Source organism: Notolabrus celidotus, chromosome 20 (assembly GCF_009762535.1).
Source record: "Notolabrus celidotus isolate fNotCel1 chromosome 20, fNotCel1.pri, whole genome shotgun sequence".
Classification (NCBI taxonomy): Eukaryota; Metazoa; Chordata; class Actinopteri; order Labriformes; family Labridae; genus Notolabrus; species Notolabrus celidotus.
Genome location: NC_048291.1, coordinates 19,845,608 through 19,869,274, shown reverse-complemented (window position 1 = coordinate 19,869,274; position 23,667 = coordinate 19,845,608). Strand labels below are relative to the sequence as shown.

The following is a 23,667-nucleotide window of genomic DNA, read 5'->3' as shown; positions in this document are numbered from 1 at the left end:
CTGTGGAGTTTCATATGAAAGTTCTCTTTTTCTGGCCATTTTGAGAGTATAATCGAAACCACAAATGTGATGCTCCAGATACTCAACTAACTCAAAGAAAGGCCAGTTTTACAGCTTCTTTAACCAGCAAAACCCTTTTCAGCTGTGCTAACGTAACTGCACAAGGGTTTTCAAGATGTTTCTAATCATCCATTAGTTTTCTAAAGCGATTAGCAAATACAATGTACCATTAGAACACTGGAGTGATGGTTGCTGGAAATGAGCCTCTATACACCTATGTAGATATTCCATTAAATACCAAACGTTTGCAGCTAGAATAGTCATTTACCACATTAACAATGTATGGTGTATTTCTGATTAATTTAATGTTATCTTCATTGAAAAAAACAGTGCTTTTCTTTCAAAAATAAGGACATTTCTAAGTGACCCCAAACTTTTGAACGGTAGTGTATCAGCTAACATAACACGCTCTGAATCGCTGTGGAAAAGTAAACAGAGATCAACTGCCGGGGGAACTGGCACACTGACACACTGGGATCATATTTCCCACCCCCACCCACTCATCACTTACTTTAACTCTCCCTGTCCCATTGAAAGTTACTAACCCTACACCTGAGCTCCCTTGTCTCGTAGGTTCCTCTGAGTTGCTGCCGTAGACTTCCTGCTGCTGTGGACATTCCATATTCCAGCTGCTACGGACGTGCTGGACTCCAGCGGCAAGTGCTACTACTACTACTACTACTACTACTACTACTACTACTACTACTACTACTACTACTACTCCTACTCGTCTCATCACTATTACCGCTCCCTCTATCTCTTATTCTCCTCTAGCCCTCTTTCCAACCCCAACTTGGTTGAGGCATATGGCTGCCTAACATTAGTCTGGTACTGCTTGAGGTTTCTGCCTGGTAAAAGGAAGGTTTTCCTTGCTGCTGTAACTTGCTAAATACTGTGAGGTGCAATGCTCATGGTGGATTAAGATGAGATAAGACTGAGTCTTATCTTGCCTTGGTGTTGGGTCTTTGTTTATAATCTAACATAGAGTACAGTCTAGACCTGCTATGTTTGTAAAAGTGTCTTGAATTAACATTTGTTGTGATTTGGCGGTTTACAAATAAAGATTGCTTGATAAATTAATTAATTGAGTATTGAAATACTTTTTTTTTTATAAATTATCCATGATTTATACAATTTTTGCAGAGGAAGCAAGTCTAGTTGCAAGCTACTGACTAGCTTCTGAGTCCTGACCATAACGTACATAAAAACGCTTTGTTTTAGCTGATGTTTCTTTAAGACCTCCATGCTCCACAAATAACCTGTCTTTCGTGTTGTGGGAGTGTGCTGTTCCACTGTGCCAGCAGCACAGATGAACCAGTTAGGAGATAATTATGCAATGATGACCCCATCATTTCAGCAAGTCTCGTGAAGATCTTCAGAATATCTTGCAGTATTTTAAAAATGAACCGTTTTGAGCAGTTTACACATAAATTCAGGGATTACCACAACACATGCATAACTGGGGATTTGAAAAGTTGCACACATTCAGTATGGACTTACAACAAGAGAGGTTGGAAGGGAGCATGTCCACTTCATATTTACACAAAAACCTGTTTGGCTGCTCTGTGCATGGCTCCAAGTGAGGCAGTCCATGGTGCTGACCTCTCACAGAGGCAATCGCTTGTGACTTTCCAACCTTTTTTTTTTTCCACAACAAAATTAAATGTGAAGAAGATCACATATATTGCTCTAAATGTGATCAAGAAGGTGACTTTTAAAAATTCACACTACCATTTTATGAAATTTTGGAGCTAAATGCGGAGAATTGTTGCTGTTGTTATTTTCAGTGCACAACTTTTCAAACAGCACCCCACAGATTTGTACACTGAAAATAAAGTATCTTTATATAATTTAACTTCCTCTTGAATGACACACTGCTGTGGGGATTAAAATACTGCATTCAATTTCACTGATAGGGAAGAAAACAGCGCTCTCCGTGTGTCCATCTACCGCTCAAGCTCTGAACCTGCCGGTTATGTCAAAATAACTCCTCACATACTTTGAAAATCTGGTTTATCAACATACCTTGTGTTGCTTTTGTTAGACCTTGTCAATCAGTGTAGAGTATCTGTCCTTTCATTATTTTTGCATTCATTCAACGAGAAGGGACACTTGGCGGCAGCACAAGGTAAGAACCGTAGTATTTCTAATTTACTCCCTATTGTATTAACGTTTTAACATTAAAAGTTTAATGATACTTAGATAAGCTGAGATAAAATAAACTATTTCTATGGTCGTGAGTGAGTGACTGTCATTTTTGAGAGGCGATGTTGTTTTTTAACTTATTTTTCATTTCAGATGTATAGTGAGTGGTCGTCTAGACTAGAATAAAATACTTCAAGTTATTTTAACTTGCTGTAAAGACCCTAGCCCCTACGTTTTTTTTTATTCTTTCTTTGTGCAGGTTTCTGCCTGTTAAAAGGAAGTTTTTCCTCACCACTGTAACTAGCTAAATACTGCGATGTGCAATGCTCATGATGGATTAAGGTGGGGTCAGACTGAGTCTTACCCTGTCTTGAAGTTGGGTCTCTGTTCATAATGTGACATAGTGTGGTCTAGACCTCCTATGTTTGTAAAAGCGTCTTGAGATAACGTTTGTTGTGATTTGGCGCTATACAAATAAAGATTGATTGATTGATTTGTTTTTTACTAAAGGCAAACCTAAGGCCCTTTATCCAAAGATGAACTCTTAAAAAAATCTCACTGTGACGTTTCTATTTTTCATATCTTTGTTATTTTCATTTAATTGATTGTTTTTTGTTATTATTCTTACCTTAAATCCTGAATAAATACTTAACTATGTTCTGTTTTAGCCAGTGGTGAACTGTAACAAAGAACATTTACTTGAGTGCTGCAATTAAAGCTGTTGATGGTAGTCCTGGAATAAACATCAGTTCAGGAAGAGATTTGGAATGTCAAAACTACTCCTCCACAGCAGATTTCCCTCTCACTACACTCCTCTCCCCCCTCTCTGCTCCTGTAAGCTCTGCCCACAAACAGATCGTAGTGCACGCTCAATCAGGACAATGTAGGAGGACCAATCAGGAGAGTGGCTCTGATTGGTCAGAGCTGACGGGAGCAATTAGAATTTATAGATTGCTGGATACGGAGGGATAGGAAAATACAGAGGTCTCGACATAATGAACATACCTCATTTATTGATGGCTGTTGTGATGGGTGTTATGACTTTTTTTGCCAAACACAGCACAAAATAAGTATCGTTGTTTTACCCCAATCCTACCAACTGCAGCTTTAAGTACATTTTTTGAGTATCTGTACTTTACTTGAGAGTTATTTTAAATAAATGTATCAAATGCAGAGCAAACGTTATTCAGATCAGTCCGTTCATTTAGTCGTGGTGATGATGGCTATGGCCGAGTAGGATGATGATTCTCTGCCTGAGCACCACGGCCATATTTTAAACCACGTTTGAGGTTTTTAAAATAAAGAATGATTCATATTCTTGTAAATCTCTGATCTGTTAACCACACAAACTTCATTACAGCCTACAAAACATCACAATCTAATCTGAGAAAGCAGCTCGTGGCTGTGGCTCAGTGGGTAGAGTCGGTTGTCTGGTTCGATCCCAGCTCCGGCAGTCAAATGCAGAAGTGTCCTTGAGCAAGACACTGATGCCCAAATTACTCCCGCTGTTGTTCAGCGAGAATATATATATATATATATATATATATATATATATATATATATATATATATATATATTTATATATTATAGATAAGTGTTTGTATTAAATACCCAACCTGCATTCGGGAGTGAGATCACAACAAAAGGGTCCACATATATAGCACAAACTTCAGTGGTCACATCAAGAATGTTTCTTTTTAATTTTTTGTAGGGACAGGCTGAATTATTTAACTTAAAATATTACAAAAGCCAAAGCGTTAAAGGAGTGAAATGTTGACAATTTTAACACTTGGTACATCCCTGATACCAACATCTGAGAGTGAAAATGCTTCGGCAAGTAATAAAGCTGTGTACTTTGTCCACCACTGGTTTTTATTCTGAAGAGATTCAGTAGCTGTTAATCAATCTCAAACCACAGGGCCACACCTTTCAACCCTCTGGTTTGTACAGGGCTGAACAGAAAAGACTGATAATCTCAGTTGCATGGGACAGTGAAATCCGTGCTCCTTTCTGAAGATGCCGATATTTATAAGAGTTGTTCAGGAGCTGTTACTATACTCTTTGATAATAGTTTGCTGGTGATCATTTCATTGGGAGGTCTTCTATTCTATTTTATTTTGCTTTCAAATTTCATAGCTTTTGGGCAAACTAAAATAATGCTTTGTGGATGTGTTGCTCGCTCCTATGGCTTTCGGTCTAATCTGTATTTTTCTATAGATGGCGTTTAACCAACATCTTCAGGCTTTGGTTGTTGTTTTTGTCATCATCCTTCTGGCATTCTACGTGATGATATTTCATATCTGTCCAGGGAAGCAGACCAATGATGTTTACAATTCACCAAAACTGAGGTAAATACCACTGTGTGTGTGTGTGTGTGTGTGTGTGTGTGTGTGTGTGTGTGTGTGTGTGTGTGTGTGTTCGTGTGTGTGTGTGTGTGTGTGTGTGTGTGTTAGTGTGTGTATTCAAAAAACCAAAGCCTGTATAACATCAGACTTACACCAGATCTGTGTCCTGTCTGTCTTATGTCCGTCTCCTATCCACTGCGTTCTGGCTCCATGCTCTTTCGTCTGTCAGCACCATGGACTGTATAATGAAAATTGTATAATATGAAATATTATTAAAAAAGGTCCTATGGGGAGTTTTTAGCCGTTTATAAAACAGACTGAAATTAACATTCATGTATCTGTATGATGTAAAAAGCAAAATAGACAATCAACAAGAAGTGTGAGTGTTCCTACTTTTTCATTTTGATGTCTGAAACCTTAACTTCTGTAAAACTAGTGTGAGGTAATCAAGGCATCAAGTGGACACTTGAGGTGCTGCAGTTTTTAGCACTTCTGTACTGGCTTCCTGTCTCACAACTGGTTGCTGCTTGGTGCATTCTAATGTAAGAATGTTAGTGAATACATGCACTGGTGTGCTATCCTTCTAAATAACCAAGGCAGTGTTTCCTAAAGCATCAATTCTAAAGAGATCAATTTCCTTTGTCAATGAGTTCTTAAGAATCTGACAACTTATCGAACTGACAGAGACGTCTCACCTTACAGCAGTGTAAATTACACCATTGTATGGCCAGGATTTTCCCTATCTCATTTTCTTGCCACACCTTTTCAGGTTGATCCCAACTGATCCTCCAGCATCAAATGGACCATGCAGTTGTCCTAAAGGCTCATTGGTATTCAAAGACCACATCCCTCAGGATCAGTATGAGAAGCTGGTGCAACGCAGAGCCAAGGAGCTTGAACAGCACGAAGCCAGGTAGTGAATAGTAAAATGCATTCCAAGATTTTTTTTGGTAACAGACACATATGAAGGAATATGCATCAAGGACCAACAATCATTTATTTCACAAACGTGCACATGTATACATTGTTTAGTTGCTAGCAGCTACCAATACCTTTATGGTGAAAGTTTTTTTGCATGTTACTCAGCATATCACCACTGTCGGGCACAAACCCTGTATCTCCCCAACCACTACTATCCAGAAAGTAAAAAAAACTATGCTTTTTAACTAACTAAAACACTGCACTACATCTTTTTTTAAATACTTCCATCTGTTATATTTTAGAAAGCCCTCTGACAGACATAAAGGAAGATCAATAGTATTGATAAATGGATTTAAAAAAAATAAATTATGGAGATACAAGGTTTCTGCCCAAAAAATCTTAATAAAGATTCTACTGACTCATTTGGTTATACTTCCTACATCCAAGTAACTTCAGCATCTCCTTGATGTTCTTCTGCTGAATAAAACGGGCCAGCATCAAGTGGGTTCCTCTACAACTTCTGATCCAGAAAGCAGCCAATGCTTATGACAACGTAGAGTTATCAGTGCTGGAGTCCAAGTCGAGTCAGGGGCCCTAATAATCAAGACTTGACAAACTAGCACCAACACCAAGCTCACAAACACTCTTCTTAACACCTCAAATAACCAAATGACCCCAGCCTCATCACCACTTTCCCCCATTTCCCCAACAGAACAACATCAGTGTTATCTAAAAAGCTGTATGCTGCACCTAACTCTCCTCTGAAGTATCCTATCCAGGGTTTTACAGTGAAGCCTTTGACCCCTTCTGCAATACCAGGTATGCTATAGTTTAGACTGCATTTTAATCTATTTGTAGTTTCAGCATTATATGAATGAAGAGGTGTGTTTTATCTGAGACATTTGTAAATAAGACAGAAAAAAAATACAGTAAAAATTAAAACTGTATCATAACTCTGAAGTCCTGCAAAAGGTGATACGCTGTTTATACTCACTCCAACCATGTCCAATAAACTAGGATAAATGGCACGGTCACCCCAAAAAACTGACATAATTTAAAAGCAACTAAAACGCTCTAATGATTTGATTCTACAACAAAAGATCACAGTAAGCACTGGCATAAGAAAATGGAAACAAAAGAGGCAGGGCAAAACAACTAAAAACTCTCAACACTACAAAGCTGACCCAGAGAGAGAACAGGGAACCTTGGCTGACAGTCTGAAAAAGGGAAGAGTCTTGAGGGAAGGCAGGCTGAGGAGGTGTGCAGCATGGCTGAAGGAATTCCAGAGTATGTGCAGGATCAGGTGAAGCTTCAAACAGGGCAGGCAGAGTTGGTTCAAGATCTGCAGCACAGGAAACAAGAGGTTAATATCCAGAGTGACAAAGACAAGGTAGAGCATAAGCTAGTTCAACAGACTGTGTTATACAATGGTCTGGCTCCGAGTTGTTTCTGAAGTCAGGCTTTTATGGCAGAGGACATTAGTTTCTGGTTGACCACTCTAGTAATTGCCAATCGCCTGCACCTGTCTGCATTCACACACTTCAATCACGCTCACCTGGGGAAAAAGGAAAAAGGAGGGAAAGGAGGGGGGAAGGGAGAGACTGCCACTAAGCAGAGCTGGAGGGCCTGACAATCAAAGAATAGTTTGTATATGGAATTCTGATTCAATAAATCCTTAGCTATAATATGGTTATGATTTTTGACATTTTACTTTTGACATTATTATATGTGGCGTCTAGCTAAGTTTATTTTCATATCCCCTTTCTATTTTTAACATCATTAATCCAAAGTTTAACTTCAGTTTTGTTTGCCAGGCACCAAAAACTATAAAATGTATTTTTTGCTTAAGTTCATTGACAACTTGTCAGAATGAAAAAAGTAATTTAATTTACTTTCTACTGTCTTCAGAAGCTGTTGAACATTTTTCCCAATGCACTAAAGATTTGTCGTCAGCATAAAAAGACAATTTTAACAGGGCTTCAGGGGTTCCTTAGAATCATGGTCTCTGTAAAAAGTCTGTTTTCTCCTGATGCTAGTTCACTGAACAATGTGTGGTGTGAAGTCAAACACGCCGGGTCCAGAGCAGGTTTCGAAGGTTTATTATCAACAGAAGGATCAGCTCAGTGCAGACAAAGGACTGAGTTCGGATGTGGATGATTTGTACTATCAAACAAAAAGGGACAAAAAGGGAGATATTAAATATCTAAATAAACAATGTAGCATAACACTGATAAAGATAATATAGAAATAAGGCGTTACTTACATCAATAATGCATCCACTCCAGGTAATAGTTCAGAACAACGTGATACAAACATTTCAACAAAGGGAGTCACTGGCACATGGCAGGTTTGGAGGGAAAAGGAGGAACAAAGGCTTGGGTGCAGGCTTTTATAGTGTAGGGGGCGTGGCTTAGGCAATCAGGTGTGGCCTGGTGAATTAACAGTCAGGTAGAGTGGAGACTTGTGATTTAACAGCCGCCCCTTCAAATGGGTACATTTGAATTCAACAAATCAAAAAGTCAGTCTCTGGGGTCCAACTCAGCCGCTGAGAGCCTGTACAGTCGGGCCACCGGTCCAACAAACCTCCTTTCCCCAGAAGTGACCTAAGGTAGTGTCTGATGAAGACGTACCAAAACCGATCAGCCAGTATTTGGCTGTGTCTCCATCTTCGCCTTCCAATCAGATTTTTATCTGCATAAACAGCCTGCGTAAGGGAAGGGTCACGCCGCCCCGTGAGAAGGAGGTTTGGTGTTATGGGGTCAGGATCTTCTATGTCTGATGTTGCATATCCACTTCGTTTGGGGTTTAAGATTCCTTCTGGGAAACTCTCAGACTGAGCTTGAGAAATCAATGCATCTTCCGCCTTGGTTCTTGGTAAGTCCTGGGGGTCAGAAATCTGGCGACAGGGTAAGTCTTGCATTGATTTACATGTTGCACTTACCAGGTCTGTCCAGGTGGCATATCCATTTGAATCAGGCAGGTTGAGGGGCTTAGCAGGTTGTGTGAGGCCGCAAAACAAGGGTTTTTGTTGCTCTGTAGCTGTGTCTATAGCATGGGCAGGGCTGGCAGGCCATTGACTTTTTCGCTCCGATCGTCGGAGAAGGGGCATTACTGATTCATATGGAGCTTTGAATTCAGGGGGAGCTGTCTTTAACAGAGGAGTAGCATAGCGTTCAGCTCCATCAATGTGCAATCTTGTGGTCTTTGCATTTAAAAGGTTGATTGCCTCCTGGTCTTGTTTCGATCTAGTGATTAACTTTTCATTCCTGAAGGGAAGGGTGTCAACTTGCCACAACTTTTCTACATGTTGTTTCAGATCAGTGTAGGGGCTGGCTTGTAAGGTAAACAGACATTGGGTAGGTTCTGATGACTCCCCAAGAGAAGTAGGCCCCTGTAGGGCCCATCCAAGCCTCGTCTTCACTGCTGCTGGTGCTCCCTTTGGACCGTGATGGACTCTTTCTATGGGTGTAATGAGGAATGGGTTGTCAGATCCTATGAGGATGTGAGGTTGAACCTTTGAGAAGGGGCTTAACGGCAGGCCTTGCAGATGTTGGTAACGCTGTTTAAGTTTGTCAACTGGATAGCTTTGCTCGACGAATGAGATGTTGTCGGAGGTGAAAACACGGTCCATGGAGAACTTCCTCTCAGGGCAGGAGGCAGCAGAGAGCTTCAGGTTCACAGTCCTACCATACAGAGTCTCTGTCTGCTGTCTGACTGTGCGCAGCTCCAGTTTCTCTGGCTCCCCTCTAAGACCAAGATACTCTGCAGCACCTGGCAACAGCATGGTACGTTCTGAGCCATCGTCTAAGATGGCGTAGGTGTCGAAGATCTTGTTCTTGTTGATGAGTCTTACTTTCACCACTTTCAGTAGTACTTTGGGTGACATGCTTTGTGGGTTTAGGTAAAAAACTCTGGATGCTGTTTGGGCTTTATTAACATCATGGAATATGCCTAGGTGCTGGCCATTACATTTAGGACAAGGTTTTCTTAGTGTACAATCTATTGCTCTGTGGTTTCTGCCGCATCTCCAGCATCTTCTGTGATCATTTAACCATTCCATGACTTTATCGGTACTTAAGTCCTTTAAACTGTTACAGTGTGTCAGGTAGTGGGAGGTTGAATTACAGTATGTACATGGGTACCTTGTTTGAGGTTGTCGCTGATATCCAGGTACAGTGCGTGCATGTGGCAATACATGTTCAGCTCCATAGAGAATGGTGGTAGATGGAGGCCTGTATCTGGGGGCTGGTTCTCTCCTTTGAACCGGGGGTACATCAAGTTGAAGACTGTTGGTCTGAGTTATGACTGCCTGACATTCTGCTTCTCCCTCCAACCATGCAGAAAAGGCAACCAGGTTATAATGAACGTAAGGGGAGGTTGAACGGGCATGTCTGGCATAATTAGCCACTAAATCCACCGGGAGTTTACCCAACAATCGCTGAACATGTGAAGAACAGGCGAGTTCTGCAGCTCCTTCCGGTGAGTTCAGCGATTGTAGCATGCCCACTAAGGATCTCACTCTAACTGCAAAGGCTTGAAACCCTTCTGCATCTCCTCGGCCTACTCTAGGGAGGTTTAAAATACACTGTATTTCTTTCAGGGCTAGTTGGTGAGGTTGACCATATTGGCGCTCTAGGGCTGCTAGCGCCATAGTGAAGGGCTGTCGGTCATGGGCATAGGATAGTGCAATATAACGGGCAGATGGGAGGCGTAGATGGTCCAGTAGGATGTGATATTTGTACAGCTCAGGTTCATCTGCTGGGAGAAGGTTGGTGAAAGCCATCTTTAACATTACAAATTCATGAGGGTCACTATGGGTGAAATATGGGAATGAGGGTCCCTCAATGCGTGATGGAAGTCTAAGGTTTGGGATTTGCTGCACTGGGACTACAGGTAGAGAGAAGTCTGGATTTGGAGGGGGTCCAGAGGGCTGTGGAGCATACAAAACAGAAGGGGGCTGGAGTACAGAGAAGTGGGGTTGGTGCTGCTGTGAAGGCAGAGAAGGTAATGGTTGAGGCTGGTATAAAGCTGCAGTGTTGGGATGGTAGGATGATGGCTGTGAATAGGCTGACTGGGTCTGAGGGGTAGGGAGGCGAGGAGGTTGCATTGCATAGGCTGGGAGGTGAGCTTCTTGAGCAGATGGGAGCTGACTGTGAGGGCCGTAGGTAGCTGCTGCTGTGCTAGCCACATTAGATAGCACTGGGGGGTACATCATATAGGAAGAAGCATGCGATGAGGCCGGTGGTACATGCGTTGGTATGTGTACTGGTGCAGAAAAGGTGGGTTGGAATACAGGAATGGGACCAGTAGTAATCTGTGAGGGCTGAACTGAGCTTAAAGGTACATAGGTGGATACTGATGAGGCTTTACCTTGGGGCCAGTGTGAGGCAGGTGCTGGGTTTGACGTCACCTGAACAGATGCAACTGGAGGTGATGGAGATGGTGCCTGACGCTGCAACTCTGGACGAAGTCTTTCACAGGGGACTGAGGTAGGCCGTTTATGCTCACATACTGCATAGGGGGAGGGCCCGTGAATCCAGGGAAATAAGGTTTGAGCTGACTGGGAGATTTTTCCAGGATTCAAAGCGGATACTGGTTCGGTCAGGTTTGGTTCGGATCGGGACTTCTCACACTGGTTCTCTGTGAGAGTTTTCAATGGTGGGTTACGTTCATACTGGGCATTGTGGGGCTGGGTATCACAGTCTTCATCTGAATCTGCTTCAGAGTAGCCACGTTCATACTGTTCGACTCTGTCCGTCAATTGCTTTACTACTCCCTTTAACTGTGCCAATTCCTGCCTCAGTATAACGGTCTCTGGATCTGCAGAGTCTCTTGATTGCCTAGTTGGCTGGCCATAAAGTTCAGTTTGGTAGTCCTGCAGATACCTCGGAGGTACCCGCTCTCGCTGTGGCCTTCTGCTCTGAGACTCATCCTCTTGAGAACCTGCATTCGGATCCATTGTCCAGCATCAATGTTCACTCCGGCTCGAAGGACCATGTAAAAAGTCTGTTTTCTCCTGATGCTAGTTCACTGAACAATGTGTGGTGTGAAGTCAAACACGCCGGGTCCAGAGCAGGTTTCGAAGGTTTATTATCAACAGAAGGATCAGCTCAGTGCAGACAAAGGACTGAGTTCGGATGTGGATGATTTGTACTATCAAACAAAAAGGGACAAAAAGGGAGATATTAAATATCTAAATAAACAATGTAGCATAACACTGATAAAGATAATATAGAAATAAGGCGTTACTTACATCAATAATGCATCCACTCCAGGTAATAGTTCAGAACAACGTGATACAAACATTTCAACAAAGGGAGTCACTGGCACATGGCAGGTTTGGAGGGAAAAGGAGGAACAAAGGCTTGGGTGCAGGCTTTTATAGTGTAGGGGGCGTGGCTTAGGCAATCAGGTGTGGCCTGGTGAATTAACAGTCAGGTAGAGTGGAGACTTGTGATTTAACAGTCTCAGTCTTGAAGAAATGATTCAGTTTAGCCTAGAATATGAGATCAAATCACTATACTTTTCCAGATAATACTGGCTAGAACTGAACTCAGTCAACCTGTTTGATAACAGCCAATAATGATAACACTCCCCGCTCCTTAAACAATCCAACACCTGGCATTAAAAAAAACAACAAGGAGGTCTGGTGAGGCAGAAAAATTGATGTATTAATGAAGTAACACCTTAATCAAATAATAGACCAAATATTGATCCTTCATCAGAAAATAAAGGACACCTTATTCATACATGAGTTTATAACAACTACTGAATTCAAACAGCTTGTTTAATCATGCTGCTTCTCAGCTACAGGAACTATGTTTGGATCAACTTCACTGCTGCTTTCAGCAGCTTTATGTTGAACAGTGCTCATTTTTGGTGACATGTTGGCAGGATCAGGCATTGCTCAGTCAGAGATGTGTTTTCATAGTGCTTAAGACTTTAAATATATCGTGGCTTAGAATGTCCTTGAGTCATAAACGGTATCATCGCAACTTATATGTAGTGACGCAAAATTTGTATCTATGACTAAATGAATGGAGTATCAGCAGAGGGAAGTTTAAGATAAGTTTGTTTTATTTTGTATTACAGGTTTAGAGCTGCATGCAGGAGAAAGAAGCAACTACAAGGTTGGTGATCCCAAGCAATTTCGCAAAATAAATCTGTCTTGTAGTCTTTTAGTTCCTTTTCCTTTTTTTTTAGAGGGGATTTTTAGTTTTGGCTTCAAAAAACAAAAAAGTCTACAGAGGGATTTTTCTAGGTGACAATTGTGTTTATTTTAATGGCTGCTTTTCTGTCCTTGGTCTCATGGCTGGATTGGCCACTGGTGTTTCTTAGTCGCAGAGCTGCCATTGCTTCATTGGTTTATTAATTCAGTCAAAGGAATTGGAAAATTCTGTGATTGAGCCCAAGAGGCCACCACGTTGCTCTCCCTAATGACATACTTTCTTTTTTTTAAGAAATAGACATATTCAACCATTTTTTAACATCACAATCATCTGAACACACTATGCTTCTATAAGGCCACTACATTAAACACTTCACGTTTGTGATAACGATATTCACAGTGGTATTTCCACAGATTTGGGATCTAACAGAAACTTGTCTTCAGAAGACAAACAAACGTTAAGGTTTATTGATGTCATCAGCTGGCTGTCCAGGGGTGTGTTCTGTTTTGCAACAAAGAAAACAGAGATAAAAAGATTAAGAATATGGGTGAAATCCTGGCTTAGAGGACAGTGTAGGTGCGGCTTGTATGATTAGCTACCATGTTTGTAAGCTGTATAAGAATATTTACGAGAAATCACCTGGTGGATGCTGGAGGAGATAACTGCAGTCCTTGGTATTGGTACAAGTTAAGCAGGAAATGGCAACTGGTTCAGCAACCTTCCAGATGACACCAGCCGGAACTGAGCTCCGCCCGTCTGTTTGACAATGTCAATAACGATAATGTTCTATGTTTTTTTATCAAAACTTTCAGGGAGGTTCAGGAGAGTCCGGCTGAGGGAGAATAGCCAAAAGGATGTGCAGCATAAGTAAAAGCCCTAAGCCACCAGGACAAATATTTGATAGTCACTCTGTCTCAATTAGTAACAACCTGGACCAACTACACTGCTGCTTTTAGCTGCTTCATGTTGACCAGTGCCCATATTTGATGATATGCTAGACAGATTAGGCTTCGCTCAGCTTAGCTAAGCTCAGAGGGTATGATCCTCCGCCAGGACAATGTTTGACCACTACCTAAGAGCAAGAAGTGACTAGGTACATCATATGAAGGACAGGTAATATCTTAGGATATTGTTGGTAGAATGGATGAGCCCTGAGTGTAACCTCTACTCATTTGAATTGAAAGGAGCCAGTTGAGGTTGTTTTGGCGTCCAAAGAAGATCAGATTTGTAGGCAAATTTGCAAACTATGCAAAGTTTGGCTATGAGGTTAAAAAAAGTATGAACATCTTAGGCAAGTTGAATGAGGAAGTTACAGGGCAGATACGAGTGGAAGGATTTGGAGTACAAGGCATTTGTTAGACAGGCAAGAAAAGAGGCAGACAATTTTACCCTATGTATGCTCAAAATGAAAAGTTACTGTGAGTCTTTAATTTGTGCATAATGTACATGATACATGACTACTTTTTCAATGTACTTTTTCAATGTATTTTGATATAAAGAAATTAAAAAAGATTAGAATGATTGTTTAGAAACAGCAATGCAAAAATAAACACAGAGAATTGTGAAATTATGTGTATTTTGAATGTTTGTTTTATTGAGGTGTGTCTACTCTAGGTAACCATAACTGTCCATAAAGGGGTGCTCAACACTGAGGTTCCACCTGAAGGGGTTATAACTGAAGGTAGGTTAAATTTAAAAATTTTACTTCACATGGGCTTTTATTTATTTAGGCAATGTAGTCACAATTTCTGTGGTGTAGTTTAGTCCATTTCTCATTATTTAAAAGGTTTGCAAGGCGGAAATGTTAAAAAACTACTGTGATGTTTCCTGTAAAAGTAGGCATAAGAGGTGAAGACAGAAACGGTATTAAAATTAGTGTCAGTGCAGTTAGTACAAGCACTTACTCAGCTCAAATCTGGTCAAGTGCATCCACTGGTCATATCACTTCATTATGGCAGAGTCCACCAAATAAGTGGGAACAGATGTACCATATCTAGCCTTTGTGTGTTGGAGTTTCTGCACAAAGAGGGCCTGATTCAAGAAAGGCTTGCCATTGCAGCCTCTATACTTCTGCAGATGAGACAGAGAGATACATTAAATTCTCAGGGGGTTAAATGTACCCCAATCTGCCCAGGCTGTTTGTAGGTTTGCACATCAGTGTTAAAAAGTTTCACAACCTCCCCCGAAACTACATACAGTACAGCCGAGGTTATTGGAGGAATCATTTTTGAGTGTCTGTCACTGTATGTCACTTAAAATATTTGAGCGAAGGCTACTCTTGTGTACCCTCAGTTAAAATCCTCCAATTTCCCTCCTCTCTCTTTGATCCTCTCTCCTCCAAGCACAGTTAGAGCTATGGGATTGTCCTTAGCATGACGTATCTGTAAATACTACGAGTTCAGATGAGGACATAGGAGACATTATTTTAGAGAACAGGGACATTTTTGCCAGAGTGTTAACAGGCATAAGTGAAATGCACCAGACTCTTGTACCATGTTCCTTCCTATATCATTATTACCTAGTATTATTTGTGGATAGAACCATGCGGTGGTACAGATACTGGTAGCTAATGTAGCACAATTCAAGGCGATAACAGCAATTCTTTGCTCCTGAGCTTTGTACCCAAATGATGGAAAAATTAAAGATGGCAGTCTTTCCCAGCTGAACAAAATATTGCAATATCTACGGAAAGAGGAGAGTGAGGTTTAAACCAAAATAATGTCTTAATGGTTTGACTTTTAAGTTACCCGCTTAAATTGTCAGGGATTTTATTCTCTTCAGGAATTTTAGGCCTTATTTTATTTTTCACCAAGGCTGAACTTTGTAGCTTTGTTGACCTGGTCAAGTTTGTTTTGTTCTTTGTGCTTGTTTGTTTTGGTTCCAGAACCAAATGAGAGAAGTGCATGACTGAGTTTTGTTGTGCCAAGGAGAAGATCCACGTTAATATTGAAATTAGCCATATATTTTTTTTTTTAAATCCAGGAAGCTTGGTCTGACCTGAATGCCAGTATATCTGTTTTAACAGAGAAAAGACCCAAAATGAAGACTTCAAAGTAATATCCAGAAGTCCAGAATTTAAGAACTAAAAATACAACTTACACTACTAAAAGAAACAACAAATCATGAGGGATATTCACACAGAGCACAGGTAAGTATAACACAGATCCACAAGGAACACAGGAGGTAGACACAGACACAACAAAATCAAACACATTAGGAAAGGAACACTGCATAATTAAAACCCAGGTGTGATAACAAGACACAGGTGGGGCTAATTGAGGGCAATCAAACTGAGGGAAGACGCACAAGTCAGGAAGCAGAACATAACACAACTCCCAAGTAGAAAGAACTTACAACATATAAGCACTTTGTTTTCTGATGAAGGATCAAATATTTGATCTATTATTTGATTAGGTCATTAAGCACTGAAAACTAAACTCAAGACGAAGACAGTGAACAAACACACAATGAGAACAAGGATACAAGGCTAAAAAATACACAGCTGGCAACTGAAATGCAAAACCAGGAAAATGCAAAACAAAAACAACTCATGACAGATTCTTCATGGCTAACACTGAATGTATTACAATTTTATGAATTCAAAGCATGTGTTAACTGATGTTGAAATATTTGGTTAACAACAGGTGAAGATGGGGATCTGCTCTTTATCGAGTCTTACAGCCTGGTGATGATCAACTACATTCTGGCTCAAGTGACCTACACCAGCAAAGTGTATCACATACACACTGGAGACCTTGGTATGTGCCAAATAATAATATTATTATTTGACATGACGTGTAATCAGTTTGACTCTGATGTTGCTCATGTTAGTGAAAGTTAATAACCATAGTCAAGTGGTTGTCAAGGGGTTTTTACCAATCAGAATCAAGCATCTTATACAGCCAGAAGATCAGTAAGAAAGCTGGGTAATAAGGATTATTAACTGATGCACTACTAATAGGACCCAGCTAATATTTTATGTTCTGTTCTTAGCCATTTTCAAGTTTGAAAACCATGAAGCGGTGTTTCCCATTACCATCAAACAGCCTCAAATGCCAGTCCTGTACGACATGGGAACAGGTAAAGTAGACACATTGTGGTGGTCTGGAGTCAAGCTTTTATCTAGTTTATAAACCAGAAAAATCGACTACTTCCCAACCCCTACTCCTGTCTAATTCTTGTATCACATTTTTTTGCAATAACCTGTATCTGCTCCTCAGATATCAGCTCTCATGTCACCATCACCACAAAGACATTCCTTCGCTATAGCAATCTCGATGTGTTGATTAAGAGCATCCGGAGTTTCTATAGCAAGATACCAATCATCATTGCGGATGACAGCTTTGACCCAGAGAAAATTACCGGAGAAAACATCCAACACTACATCATGCCTCCAGCGCAGGTACACATCTACATACACACTGCAATTTAGATCTTAACTGCATCCTAACCCTAACCCTGACCCCAACAATATCAATCAAAAGTTAATCCTTCAGGGGCACTGGTGGCCTAGCGGTCTAAGCGCCCCACGTACAGAGGCTACAGTCCTCGTCGCAGGGGTCACCGGTTCGATTCCCGGCCGGTCGACCATTTCCTGCATGTCTTCCCCCGCTCTCTACTCCCCACATTCCCTGTCTCGCTTCAGCTGTCCTATAAAATAAAGGCAAAAAGGCCAAAAAAGTATAACTTTAAAAGTTAATCCTTCAAGTTTTCTTTGTAAAAAAAAAAATATATATATATATATTTTTTTAATTGTAGGAAAGGTTTTTTAGTGGAACAAAAAGTTAAACGGGAATCATTTCACTGATAGCTGGTAGCTGATTTCTTTTCCACTTAGGTCCATGTTACAGAAATTTTGAGGTTTTTACTCAATTTCATATGTTAGAAAATTGTTGTTGGAAATGTGAAAAATAAGTGACTATTAACAAAAAAAAAATCCCTAGCATAACCCTGCCACTTACAGTATGACGGCATAAAAAGCAAAGCTTGCATTAGCATCAGTGCTTTGCCTGCTTAATCCCGCGTTACCCCTGCTATGACCATGACATCTTTGCTAGAGCTTATAGCCTGTTATTACATTAATAAAACGACGACTGTATATAAAATATCATAATCGTATTACTTAATATGCATGTGAGATCCACAGTCCAGTTTCAGCATTGCTAACACACACACAGTTGCCAGTCTCCATGGGGAGCTCTTGTCATTTCTGATAGCCTACCTACCTTAGTATGTTATATAAACGCCACAAGTACAATCCAGATACAGGACTAATAAGGGGTGATCTCTAGGTTGGTAATGTTCTTTCCCAATTTCTTCTTGTGTGTAGACAGAATGTGACTGACATGATAAGATGCTATCGTTTCATCCTTGGCGTTAGTAAAAAGTGACGACTGGGTTGCTAACTGGCCCCTTCAACTCTCACACTTGGGTTTATAGAGCTGTTTTAGCAGGGAAATCGGTCTCATAGACAACCTCAGAACACTTTTTTCCCACTTAAACGTAGAACTTTTTTGGTAATCAGTCAATCAATCTTTATTTGTATAGCGCCAAATCACAACAAATGATGCCTTGACAAACGTAGCAGGTCTAGGCCATACTCTATGTTAAATGATCAACAAAGACCCAACACCAGGACATGATAAGATCCAGTCCCATCTTACAAACAGGACCCGATCTTATCTCATCTTAATCCACCATGAGCATTGCACCTCGCAGTATTTAGCAAGTTACAGCAACAAGGAAAAACGGCCTTTTAACAGGCAGAAACCTCGAGCAGAACCAGACTTATGTTAGACAGCCATATGCTTCTACCGAGTTGGGGTTGGAAGAGGGATAGAAGAAAATAAGAGAGAGAGAGAGAGAGAGAGAGAGAGAGAGAGAGAGAGAGAGAGTTATGATAGTGATAAGACGGATAGTAGTAGTAGTAGTAGTAGTAGTAGTAGTAGTAGTAGTAGTAGTAGTAGTAGCTAAGCAAGCTTCATCAACACAATTTAGGATGACACTGAATCACAGCAAGTGCTTTTGTTTTATTAATAACCGTCTGCCTGCATTGAGGTATTACCTGAAATTAACATTAAAAAAATGTGGAACATGTTTTCTCCCTCAGGGCTGGTTCGCTGGCCGGAATCTGGCCATCTCCCAGGTAACAACCAAGTACCTCCTGTGGGTGGATGATGATTTTGTGTTTACAGAGAAGACAAAGATAGAGGAGCTGGTGAACATCATGGAAGGAGTTCCAGAACTGGATGTGGTGAGTTTGAAAAAACTGATGTTTAAAAAGTCAAGGCCAAGGAAATCTTCTCTGTACTCAGGGATCTGATTTCTCAGCATGGGGAGTGTTCTCATTTCTGTATACTTTTTTTAGTCCTAGTAGTGTTGACCAATCAGGTATCAGCAGGCTTTGGTGTATGCATAAAAAACAGTCCATGTGGAGAGCAAAAGGAAGTAATCACAATTGGCTGCTGTATCAGGATTCAGCTCAAGCGGCAACCTCCGGTCTCAAACGATGAAGCCCATGCGGAAGTGTTATAAACTGCAATACATCGAGAATCCGTTTGAGGCTGGCTGCAGAAACACCGGAAACCACATAGACATGAATGGGAAAAAGATGATCTTTGCAGCAGTAATAAACATGTTTACAGCCTGGTTCAAAAGTTCTGCATTTCCAATATGGCTGCCGCTGTCGATTGGCTTCAAAACAGCTCTCAGGAACAGATGGGTGACGTTGGGGATACTACGTCCATATTTTATACAGTTTATGATTCAGCTACATGGCTGTTGTGCAGTCCACAACAGCAAAGTAGCTGTCTATCATTGGGGGAGGAGCCATTAATAGTTTTGTGGTAAAAGCCTTAAGTCTGGCAGGCATTTCTCTAAACCCCCCCCCAAAAAAAACAACTATACATTAGATACATTTAGCTTAGAACCTTTGTTTTTTAACTGCATGTGTTAATTTTCTACACTTTTTTTTCTACAAAGACAGTCATAGTTTAGTCTAAACTCTTTCTTTAACACTCAGGCAGACTCAGTTTCGCATTGAGGAGGAGAGAGTCAAAGGATTGGAGGAGCTACCGTAGGCAGACAGTGTTATAAGATAAGATAAGATAAGATATTACTTTATTGATGCATGAACAAAACGACAGCGTCCTGCTTGATAGTACGAGGCTCGTTGAATGATACACCTCACTGTCTTTTATACACTTCAAGACAACATGACACAATTTTAGGTAACGTGATGGTTTCCATGCACACCAAGTCAATATTACTCATGGTCATGGTTTATAGTTACGTCCATTGTTTAAGTACTTCAGAAGCAACCTGAGGCTCTCTTCCCAGGGACCACACATGAATGCATATTTCCTGTGAAGTGTTATTTGAGCCAGGTAACCTCACTTGTCACTGACCAAATCAGAGTCTGTTTACAGGAAAGAATGTACTCAGCCTTCATTGACATTTTGAGGTGAGGGAAAATGTAATAATGGGTGTGGCGGAAATCTGCAAATGAAACACTCAAACAACAACAATTTGTCTTTGGTCAGTGAGCTTTGCAAAGCTGTCAGCTGGCAGAGTAAGGACTGCACAATAGACCAAAAGAGAAGATTCAGCATGATATTTATCATCTTCACAGTATAAGATGATCTCATCATGAGACAAGCCAGAGAGCTTTTTACAACCTCTCACTCCCCAGGTTACTACAACTGAAAGTTCAGTTCATAGCGTGATATAGACAAGACCTCGACCCAACAAAATATGTATGCACCTGCAGTTCTGAAGCAGGAAACCTGAAATGGCCATGAGAAACAAAACTAGACAATGTGGTCTCTGGTTGGCCACCCTGTTATAATCTCTGCTTCGCGTCGGGGTCTTGTTTCACCCTGTCAGGATTCTATTTCCCATAACTACCTGCTAACCATACATTATCTCGCCTGGCTACCAACAAAAAAACATGGTCAAAAGTTTATTTTATTGATTTAACATGATTTTTTTTGTACAAGTTTAAAAAAATTAGTCAGACTGATTCTGCAGTTAGCGTTCCATGCAATGGATTCTTATCTGCCTGCGGTTCACACACCTCTTATATAAACAAGGCAAATGTCACAATCTTTTACACTGCTGCTATCATCACCACCACACATGGTTTAAGTTTCTTTGTAGCAACCAGTAACCTAAAGTTTCAGTCACTTGCTCCGCTGCCATTACTAACATTGACAGGATCCAATATGAAAATGTCCATAGCCTGCCGATTTAGCATGCTAATCGAAACTAGCGTTTTAGCCACATTGCTTTCATGCTAACAGAAACTAACAGTTTCTTTAAGATCAGTAAGAGAACCGGGTAATAACTAATAAGTCATCTTTAACCATCAGTACCTTGCCAATGAGGAAGACGGTGCAAACATATCACATTACATTTTGGAATGTAAAACTGTAAGCTATGATTACACTGATACCTAGTGTGTTGTTTGTTGAAACTAAAGAATAAATCCGTCTTTTGTCTTGTCATGAGCATGCTCATTTATGAGAGGCAACAATGGCGTTTGTGTTCATGGAGACCTCTGTGTGAACAGTCTTGGGAAGTCAGTAGGGAGAAATATGTTTTACTTACCATGTTCTTTTGTCTTTGTGTCATAGCTTGGTGGGTCAGTTGAAGGGAAACAGTTTTACTTCACTCTTGTGTATGACGAAGGACAAGAAATGGATGGAGGCTGCCTTTTGAGAAAGTCAAACAGGAGGTTCCTGCAACTTCCTGGTTACCCACATTGCTCTCTGACCAGCGGGGTGGTCAACTTCTTTCTGGCTCGTACGGATGCTGTACAGAGGGTGGGATTTGACCCTAAGCTTCAGAGAGTAGCTCATTCAGGTAAAGGTCAACAACGAATGAGGCTCTGTTGGCTACAGCACAAGTTGGTGTTCTAAAAGGAGAAATATCTGTCTCTGTCTCTAGAGTTCTTTATGGACGGGCTGGGCTCCCTGATGGTAGCCAGCTGTAACCACGTGGCCATTGGCCATCAGCCCCGTAGCAGCAACAAGGACAATGCTCGTTACCAACACTATAGAAAACCAGGAAAGGAAGATGAGAGGTTCAAAGAGAAGCTTCACTTCTTCAAAAACCACCTGAAGTGTGTCCTCTTTGGATAGTGGACTACTAGTGGGCATGGACGTCAGCGGTTCAACTAAAGCGACTGTAAATGGTGTCATTATTTTCAGGACCTTTTGAAATTACATTGTTTTAATTTTCCCCCATTTATTTGTTGATTGTTGTAATTAGTCTATTTTTTATATTATTGACAGCTCTCAGGATTACGTGATGTACCAAGAAAGACATACATTTAAATACTTCACAATAATGTCACACAATCTTGGCTACATGACCACTAAGTCAATATTAGGAATGCCTTGGTCCATAGGCAACATTAAATAATGTCATTCAAGAGCATCCTGTGGCTCCCTTTCTAGTTCCTCACACACACACCAAAGTTTCCTGTGAGATTATATTGTTACTAGCCAAAAACATGTTTATCTACACCCAACATATATCTGGTTCCAGGTCTGAGTGACTTTTGAACTCATGGGAAGTTCTAATATTTCTAATTATCATAACCTCATAACAGTTACACAATGATAACAGTTTCACTATGCCTGAATGTTCCAGCTCATGGCCTTATACTGGTCTGATACCAAACTTCCCAATTAGATATGACACCTAAAATGTATTTACGTTTCACCCCCAGTCGAGCCCTGCAGAATGCTTTTGAAATTATGTTGAGCAGCGCAAGCTGTCAGCTGATTTCTTCCTATCACAAATGTGTGTTTTCTTTATCGATTTATTTTAAAAATCTACGTAGCTTTCAGTACTTAGCTAACCTGTGTGTGTACACATAACTCTCTAGAGAAAATATTGTTGGTGATTTAAACAGAAAAACAGAAATATGTAAATTCACCAGAGGAAACTGAATTAAACTTTAGCGTTTGAAATAGGTTGAGGTTTTTTTATGCGATTGATGACGGGACTTACCATTAAGATGATTTTTTACTCCTGATTATTTTATTGAATGGATGGCCTGTGTGTGGCAGCTGGCCATTTTAGAACGAAGAACATTCATTCACATGAGATCAAAAGCGTCTTGAGATAACGTTTGTTGTGATTTGGCGCAATACAAATAAAGATTGATTGATTGATCAAAACCTATCAGCACGTCTGGAGTTATTAATAATTAATGTAACACTCCGGTTTGCCTCTTGCGTAAATGCGCAGAAGCGATTTCTTGCCCAGGCTATGGGTTACAAAATGACCAAAGTTGGAGTTGATTGAAAACCATTGATAGGTTAAACAGTTTGCGGTCTACGATATCGAATATTTGCCATCAACTGCATCGGACACAGGCGCAGGTTTGTCTGTGCCCCCTGCGCCCCAACACAGACCCGGTAAGTGCTGCCGCTCCCCCTTACAGTTGTATGTTTCTACCTCCGTTGCTATGGTGAGGGCCAAGGGTGAAAACCACCAAAAAGGGGCATCAAGAGGGCACTTTTTACGTTTTGAACACTTGAGGTGCATCCAGTGGGCAATTTTTTTCAATTCAAACATTTAAGGGGCATCCAGAGGGCACTTTTTTACATCATGTACATTTGAGGAGCATCCAGAAGGGAACTTTTTCATGGGTTTTCTACTACAAGGGCACCTAAGAAGGCAATTTATAATGTTTTATCTAATACAGCAAAGTCAAAGAGGGCACTTTTTTTTTTACATATATTCTATATATTTGAGGAGCATCCAGAGTGCAATTTTTTTTTAACGTTTTTTTCACTGAAGGGCATCCAGTGGGCATTTTCTTCAAATAAAACATTTAAGGGGCATCCAGGGGGCACTTTTTTTCAAACCTGTTTTACATTTGAGGGGCATCAAGAGGGCACTTTTCATGCCTTTTCCAATGAAAGGCAACCAAAGAAGGCAATTTATAATGTTTTCTCTACAACAGCGGAATCCAAGAGGGCACTTTAGTGCGGTTTCTTTTGGTCTAATGGTTT

At 40.7% G+C, this 23,667-nt stretch overlaps 2 protein-coding genes across 4 annotated transcripts; one reads left to right on the top strand and one right to left on the bottom strand.

Moving 5' to 3' along the window:
- The first annotated feature begins 2,067 nt into the window (after window positions 1-2,067).
- Window positions 2,068-22,765, top strand: LOC117832985 (beta-1,4 N-acetylgalactosaminyltransferase 2-like). Its single transcript, XM_034712316.1, has 12 exons — window positions 2,068-2,188; window positions 4,423-4,553; window positions 5,320-5,463; window positions 6,184-6,290; window positions 12,564-12,601; window positions 14,255-14,321; window positions 16,285-16,398; window positions 16,634-16,720; window positions 16,861-17,042; window positions 18,750-18,893; window positions 21,274-21,502; window positions 21,587-22,765. Exons 2-12 carry the CDS (start codon window positions 4,423-4,425, stop codon window positions 21,778-21,780), a joined length of 1,437 nt encoding a protein of 478 aa, XP_034568207.1. The 5' UTR covers window positions 2,068-2,188; the 3' UTR covers window positions 21,781-22,765.
- LOC117832984 lies at window positions 5,534-11,931 on the bottom strand. 3 transcript variants are annotated; one of them, XR_004635300.1, is made up of 2 exons: window positions 6,898-11,931; window positions 5,534-6,813 (listed from the first exon to the last, which is right to left on the bottom strand). XR_004635300.1 is itself a non-coding variant. In XM_034712315.1 (2 exons), exon 2 carries the CDS (start codon window positions 11,428-11,430, stop codon window positions 7,975-7,977), a length of 3,456 nt encoding a protein of 1,151 aa, XP_034568206.1. In that variant the 5' UTR covers window positions 11,431-11,624; window positions 11,725-11,931; the 3' UTR covers window positions 5,534-7,974. The 3 variants fall into 3 exon arrangements, 1 of the variants encoding a protein (XP_034568206.1); XR_004635301.1 differs by having other exon boundaries at window positions 5,534-7,634; window positions 7,735-11,931; XM_034712315.1 differs by having other exon boundaries at window positions 5,534-11,624; window positions 11,725-11,931.
- Window positions 22,766-23,667: the final 902 nt, after the last annotated feature.